General features: G+C 42.3%; 1 protein-coding gene across 1 annotated transcript in view; it reads left to right on the plus strand.

The window, feature by feature from the left end:
• Positions 1-7500, plus strand: part of LOC138864677 (uncharacterized) — a 25094-nt gene that overhangs the window by 16962 nt on the left and 632 nt on the right. The window contains exons 4-5 of the mRNA XM_070132540.1: positions 1960-2531; positions 7139-7429. Coding sequence (XP_069988641.1) covers positions 1960-2531; positions 7139-7429 — 863 coding nt within the window. The remainder of the gene's footprint in view (positions 1-1959; positions 2532-7138; positions 7430-7500) is intronic.

The following is a 7500-nucleotide window of genomic DNA, read 5'->3' on the forward strand; positions in this document are numbered from 1 at the left end:
GGCAAAAGTCTGGAAAGGAGGAAGGAAAGAAGGAAAGAGAAAAGCTGGGAAGCGGGGAGGCAAGGAGGAAAAAAAGAGGAAGTGAAAAAGAGAGATTAGGGAGTAAGAGATAGAAAGAGGGAGGGAAATAAAGGCAAACAGAGAAATAAAATAAGTGAGGGGGGTAAACAGGGACATTGGGTAAATAGAAAGGAAGACAGAAAAAGGGAAACAGAGAGAGAAAGCGAAAGGAGAGAGAAAGAGATAAATATAGATACCCGTATGTGTGTGTGTGTTTGTGTATGAGAGAGAGAGAGAGCGAGAGAGAGAGAGAGAGAAAGAGAGAGAGAGGGGGGAAGAGGGAGAGAGAGAGAGAGTGAGAGAGAAAGAGAGAGGCGAGAGGAGAGGAGAGGAGTCAGTGAAAGAGAAACAAAGAAGAAACAAAAAACTAGACCAAATGAAAAAGAAGAAAAAGAGAGAGAGAGAGAGAGAAAGAAAAAACCGGAACACACCAGTCCGAAACCAGAAACTGAAACAAAACAAGACACACAACGCAAAAAAACGGAAAAAAAACACACACAAATAATCCAAACAAAGAAACAACAGAATACTTTTAACAAATATAAAAAATAGAAATAAAGAATAAAGAATAATAATAGGAAAAAAAGGAAGACAAGGAAACGCCTTTCTAAATCAAAGTCTCATCGAAGAATCACGAAACAAAGAATGTAGGTTCAGGAATATTAAGAAACACTGACGTTGGCAATTGAGCAGAAGGTGAAAGTGGAGGTTGACAATGGCGGGGAGAATCGCGGCTGGAAGTGGAGATTTTAAGTGGATTTCCGTGGGAAGTGGAGAGGGAGAGAAGTGAAATGTGATGGTACGTGGATTTTGGGTTAAAGTGGATGAGAGTGGAGATTTTAAGTGGATTTCCGTGGGAAGTGGAGAGGGAGAGAAGTGAAATGTGATGGTACGTGGATTTTGGGTTAAAGTGGATGAGAGTGTGGAGATTTTAAGTGGATTTCCGTGGAAGTGGAGAGAGGAGAGAGAAGTGAAATGTGATGGTAAGTGGATTTTGGGTTAAAGTGGAGATTTTAAGTGGATTTCCATGGGAAGTGGAGAGGGAAAGAAGTGAAATGTGGAGGTTTTAAGTGGATTTCTAAGAGAGGTGGAGAGGGAAAGGGTGGAATTGTGGAGGTGGTAAGTGGAGTTTGGGTTAAAGTGAGATTTTAAGGGATTTCCATGCGAAGTGGAGAGGGAAAAGGGGGTGAATGGTGGCGTGGTAAGTGGACGGGGTTAAAGTGGAGATTCTATGGATTTCCCATGGGAAGGGGAGAGAAAAAGGGAAGTGGAAATGTGGAGGTTTTTAATGGATTTCCGTGGGAAGTGGAGAGGGGGAGAGAAGCGGAAAATGTGATGGTAAGTGGATTTTAGTTAGTGATGAGTGTGGGAGATTTTTTTAAAGGTGATTTCAAAAGGAGCTGGTGGGGGGAAAAAGGGATAATTGTGGAGATGGTAAGTGGATTTTGGCTTAACCCTTTATCGGACAAATGACCATATATGGTCACTTAAATGCATGTATATATATATATATGTATATATATATATATATATATATATATATATATATATATATATATATATATATATATATATATAGATATATATATATATATATATATATATATACATATATATATTTATATATATATATATATATATATATATAATATATATATATATATGAGGTATTTAAAATTTGTCCCATCACCAACACACCAACCACCATCACCACCACCAGAACAACCACCACCTCAACACCACCACAGCAACCACCATCACACCAACCATCACCACCACCACAGGAACCACTACCACCACCATCACCACCACAGCAAACACTATCATCACCACCACATGCAATCGCCATCACCACCACAGCAACCACCACCACAACAACCACCATCACCACCACCACAGCAACCACCATCACCACCACCACAACAACCACCATCACCATCACCACAGCAACCACCATCACAGCAACCCCCATCTACCACCACCACAGGAACCACTACCACCACCATCACCACAGCAAACACTATCATCAACACCACATGCAATCGCCATCACCACCACAAAGCAACCACCTTCACAAAGGAACCATCACCACCACCACCTACCACCATCCAACCACCACCACAGCAACCATCACCACAAACCCCCACAGCAACCACCATCACCACCACAGCAAAACCCAAAATCACCACCAACCACAGCAACCCAACTCATCACCACCACCACAGCAACCACCGTCCATCACCACCAACACAGCAACCTACATCACCTAAAGGAACCACTAACATCACCATCACTACCAAAGCAAACATCACCATCACCACCACATGCAATCACCATCAGCAACACAGCAACCACTATCACCACCACCACCACAGCAACCATCACCACCGCCACCTTACCACCATCCAACCACTACCACAGCAACCACCATCACCACCACAGGAACCACTACCACCACCATCACCACCACAGCAAGCACCACCATCACCACCGCAGCAACCGCCACCATCACCACCACAGCAACCACTACCACCACCATCACCATCACAGCAAACACCACCATCACCACCACATGCAATCACCATCACCAACTCACCAACCACCACCACCACCACAGCAAGCATCACCACCGCCACCTTACTACCGTCCAACCACCACCACAGCAGCCACCATCACCACCATCACTGACACTAATAAACCATAATAACCACCTCCAACAATACTCCTCCCCACCCCACCCACCCTGTCTCACCCAGCCGCTCTGAACAATTTCCCCCCACCTCACCTTTACCCCACCCCACCCAGCCGTTTGATCCCCCCCTCACCCCCACCCTTCATTCCCATCTCACCCCACCCCCACCCCAAAACCACCCTGAACATCTCCCCCACCCCACCCCCACCCCCAGCCCCACCCAGCCACCCTGAACATCCCCCCCACTCCCTCCCACCCACACACCCCAGCCCCGCCCGCGCCAGGCGTGACCGAAGCCCCTTACGCAACGAATCAGCTGTGATTCATCTGACAGAATCCCAGATACGATTCTGAATCCGGCGTCGATCTTATCATGCGGTTATCATGCGAATATCATGCGGGATTCAGGCCGGGTTGGAGGAGGGGATAGAACCCCCAACCCCCCTCCCCCCCCCCCCGCATCGTGCCTCGTCCAGAAAAGGTGGGGGGTTGAGGGTGTGTGGGAGGTGGGGTGGGGCGAGGGGAGCTTTTGTAATCCTATAATCCATCAGGGATAAGTCCCGGGTTGAGGAGGGTGGTGAGGGGGAAGGGGAAGGGGAAGGGGTGAGGGGAAGGGGTTGTTGGGGGTGTGTGGGTGAGGGAGGGAGGAGGTGGGGGGAAAAGGGGGAAAAGGGGCAGGGGAAGGGGGGTTTTGGGGGTGGTGGAGGGGGTGAGGGGGGAAAGGGGGGGAAGGGAGGTTTGGAGGGGAGGGGAGGGTTGTTTGAGGGTTGGGGGTGAGGGAGGAGGGGGAAGGGGGGGAGTACTGTAATCTTCATAATGACTGCCTTCTGCGCGGGTCAGAGGAGGAGGTGGGCTCCGAGGCGGGATCGTTCTGTACTGCTGGAGCAAGCGATTGTCTCCTCTCTCTCTCTCTCTCTCTTTCGTGTCTTTTATCTCTCTCTTCTTGGTTATTCTTGGGTTTCTTTCTCTTATGCTTTATTATCTTTCTTTCTCTTTTTTCATTATTATTATCATGTTCTTTCTTCTCCTGTTTCTTCTGTACTGCTGGAGGAAACGATTGTCTTCTCTCTCTCTCTCTCTCTCTCTCTCTCTCTCGTGTCTTTTATCTCTCTCTTCTTGGTTATTCTTGGGTTTCTTTCTCTTATGCTTTATTATCTTTCTTTCTTTTTTTTCATTATTATTATCACGTTTTTTCCTTTGTTGTCTTTCTGTACTGGTTGTCTCCTCTCTCTCTCTCTCTCGTGTCTTTCATATCTCTCTTCTTGGTTATTCTTGGGTTTCTTTCTCTTATGCTTTATTATCTTTCTTTCTCTTTTTTCATTATTATTATTATCATGTTCTTTCTTCTCCTGTTTCTTCTGTACTGCTGGAGGAAACGATTGTCTTCTCTCTCTCTCTCTCTCTCGTGTCTTTTATCTCTCTCTTCTTCTCTTTTGGTTATTCTTGGGTTTCTTTCTCTTATGCTTTATTATCTTTCTTTCTTTTTTTTCATTATTATTATCATGTTCTTTCCTTTGTTGTTTTTCTGTACTGGTTGGCTCCTCTCTCTCTCGTGTCTTTCATATCTCTCTTCTTGGTTATTCTTGGGTTTCTTTCTCTTATGCTTTTTGTTTCTTTCTTATTTTTTCTTTTAATAATTATCATGTTCTTTCCTTTGTTGTTGTTTTTTTGTACTGGTTGTCTTCTCTCTCTCTCTCTCTCGTGTCTTTTATCTCTCTCTTCTTCTCTCTTGGTTATTCTTGGGTTACTTTCTCTTATGCTTTTTTTTTTTCTTTTAATCATTATCATGTTCTTTCCTTTGTTGTTTTTTTGTACTGGTTGTCTCCTCTCTCTCTCTCTCTCGTGTCTTTTATCTCTCTCTTCTTGGTTATTCTTGGGTTTCTTTCTCTTATGCTTTATAATCTTTCTTTTTTTCATTATTATTATCATGTTCTTTCCTTTGTTGTTTTTCTGTACTGGTTGTCTCCTCTCTCTCTCTCTCTCGTGTCTTTCATATCTCTCTTCTTGGTTATTCTTGGGTTTCTTCTCTATGCTTATAATCTTCTTTTTTCATTATTATACCATGTCTTTTCCCTTTTGTTGTTTATCTGTACTGGTTGGCTCCTCTCTCTCTCTCTCTCGTGTCTTTCATATCTCTCTTCTTGGTTATTCTTGTTTTTTTTCTCTTATGCTTTATCAACTTTCTTTCTTATCATTATCATTATTATCATGTTCTTTCTTCTCCTGTTTCTTCTGTACTGCTGGAGGAAACGATTGTCTCCTCTCTCTCTCTCTCTCTCTCTCTCTCTCTCTTCTTGGTTATTCTTGGGTTTCTTTCTCTTATGCTTTATTAACTTTCTTTCTTATTATTACTATTGTCATGTTCTTTCTTCTCTTATGCTTTACTATTATTATTATCATTATTATTATGTTCTTTCTTCTCTCGTCCATGTATTTTACTTCTTCGTTATTCTTGGGTTTCTTTCTCTTATGCTTTTTGTTTCTTTCTTTTTTTTTCTTTTAATCATTATCATTATCATGTTCTTTCCTTTGTTGTTTTTTCTGTACTGGTTGTCTCCTCTTTCTCTCGTGTTTTTTATCTCTCTCTTCTTGGTTATTCTTGGGTTTCTTTCTCTTAGGCTTTATTATCTTTCTTTCTTTTTTTATTATTATTATTATCATGCTCTTTCTTCTACCGTTTCTTCTGTACTGCTGGAGGAAACGATTGTCTCCTCTCTCTCTCTCTCTCTCGTGTCTTTCATCTCTCTCTTCTTGGTTATTCTTGGGTTTCTTTCTCTTATGCTTTATTAACTTTCTTTCTTATTATTACTATTATCATGTTCTTTCTTCTCTTATGCTTTACTATTATTATTATCATTATTATTATGTTCTTTCTTCTCTCGTCCATGTATTTTACTTCTTCGTTATTCTTGGGTTTCTTTCTCTTATGCTTTTTGCTTCTTTCTTTTTTTCTTTTAATCATTATCATTATCATGTTCTTTCCTTTGTTGTTTTTTTCTGTACTGGTTGTCTCCTCTCTCTCTCTCTCTCTCGTGTCTTTTATCTCTCTCTTCTTGGTTATTCTTGGGTTTCTTTTTCTTAGGCTTTATTATCTTTCTTTCTTTTCATTATTATTATTATCATGTTCTTTCTTCTCCTGTTTCTTCTGTACTGCTGGAGGAAGCTCTTGTCTTCTCTTTCTAATGTCCTTTATCTCCCTCTCGGTTATTCTTGAGTTTCTTTATCTTATTCTTTACCATCATTTTTTCTTTCTTTCTTTTAATCATTATTATCATCATGTTCTTTCTTCTTTTTTTCTGTACTGCTGGAGGAAGAGCTTCTTGGCTGTTCTTTCTCTCATTTTTACTGGGTTTCTTCTCCTAATTATCATGTTCTCTCCTCTCCCTCTCTCGCGTTCATTCCTTTTATTTCTCTCTTGGCTATTCTTACTCTCATCCTTTACTATCGGTTTCGTCTCCTAATTGTCCTGTTCTTTCCACTTCCTCTGTCCTTCCGGATTGTCTTCTCTCGTTCATTCCCTCCATTTCTCTATTCTTAGTTGTTCTTTCTCTCATTCTTTGCTCTCGATTTCTTCTCCTAATTATCGAGCCCTTTCCTCTTCCTCCGTTCGCTTGTCTTCTCTCTTCTGATTCTCCTTGTTCTTGGATTTTGTTTTCTCTCATTCTTCTTCTGATTATCATGTTCTTCGTTTCTCTTTGTAATTTTGTTTTATTTCTTTCCATCCGTTTAGTTTTCGCTTTTCTTTCTCTCTCATTCTTTAATTAAAGTATCGTTCTTCTTTTCTACTTCTTTCTCTCTTTTGCCTTTTATTCCTGGCTTCTTCTGGTTATTATTTCTTTTCTTTCTCTCACTTTCTTCTAAGTAACATGTTCTCTTTTTCTATTTTCGTCTTGTCTCTTTCTTGTCTTCCGTTTCTCTCTTCTCCTGGTTCGCCTTGGTGTTTTTTTCTCGCATTTTTTTCTCTGTTTCTTCTAATTATCATGGTCTTCCTCTTCCTCTATACTGATGAATCTTTTGTCTCTCTATTTTCTCTCTTTTCTGCCTTCTTATGGTTATTTTTGTTCTTACTTTTATTCCTTAATCTTTATTTCTTTTCTATTTGTTTCTGTTTTCTTCTTCTTCTTCTCTCTCTTGTCTTGTCTCTTCTCTTCGTTTCTCTCTTATACTTCTTGTATTATTCTTCAATTGTTTTCTCTCCTTATTTCCTCTCTTTCTCTTCTTCTTCTACTAATCATTCATCTTATTCTTCTTTCCTCTTAGTTCATTTCTCCTCTCCTTTCCCCACAGTCCCTTCTTCCCCCCTTTCCTCCCTCCTCTCTACCCCAAAATTCCTCCCCCCCCGCTTCCCACAGAACGCTCCTGTACCTCCTCTTATGCGTCATGCAGGAGCCCCTTGCCTCTCGCCTCCTCTCCTCTCCTCTCCGTCATGCAGGAGCCCCTTCCATACTCCTCTCTTATGCGTCATGCAGGAGCCCCTTCCATACTCCTCTCTTATGCGTCATGCAGGAGCCCCTTGCCTCTCGCCTCCTCTCCTCTCCGTCATGCAGGAGCCCCTTCCATACTCCTCTCTTATGCGTCATGCAGGAGCCCCTTGCCTCTCGCCTCCGTCATGCAGGAGCCCCTTGCCTCTCGCCTCCGTCATGCAGGAGCCCCTTGCCTCTCGCCTCCGTCATGCAGGTGGTTTCCTGCCTTCCGCCTCCTCTCGCTCTCCGTCATGCCAGGAGTTTCCCTGCTCCTCTCGCCTCCTC

The sequence above is a fragment of the Penaeus vannamei genome, chromosome 17 (genome assembly GCF_042767895.1).
Source record: "Penaeus vannamei isolate JL-2024 chromosome 17, ASM4276789v1, whole genome shotgun sequence".
Classification (NCBI taxonomy): Eukaryota; Metazoa; Arthropoda; class Malacostraca; order Decapoda; family Penaeidae; genus Penaeus; species Penaeus vannamei.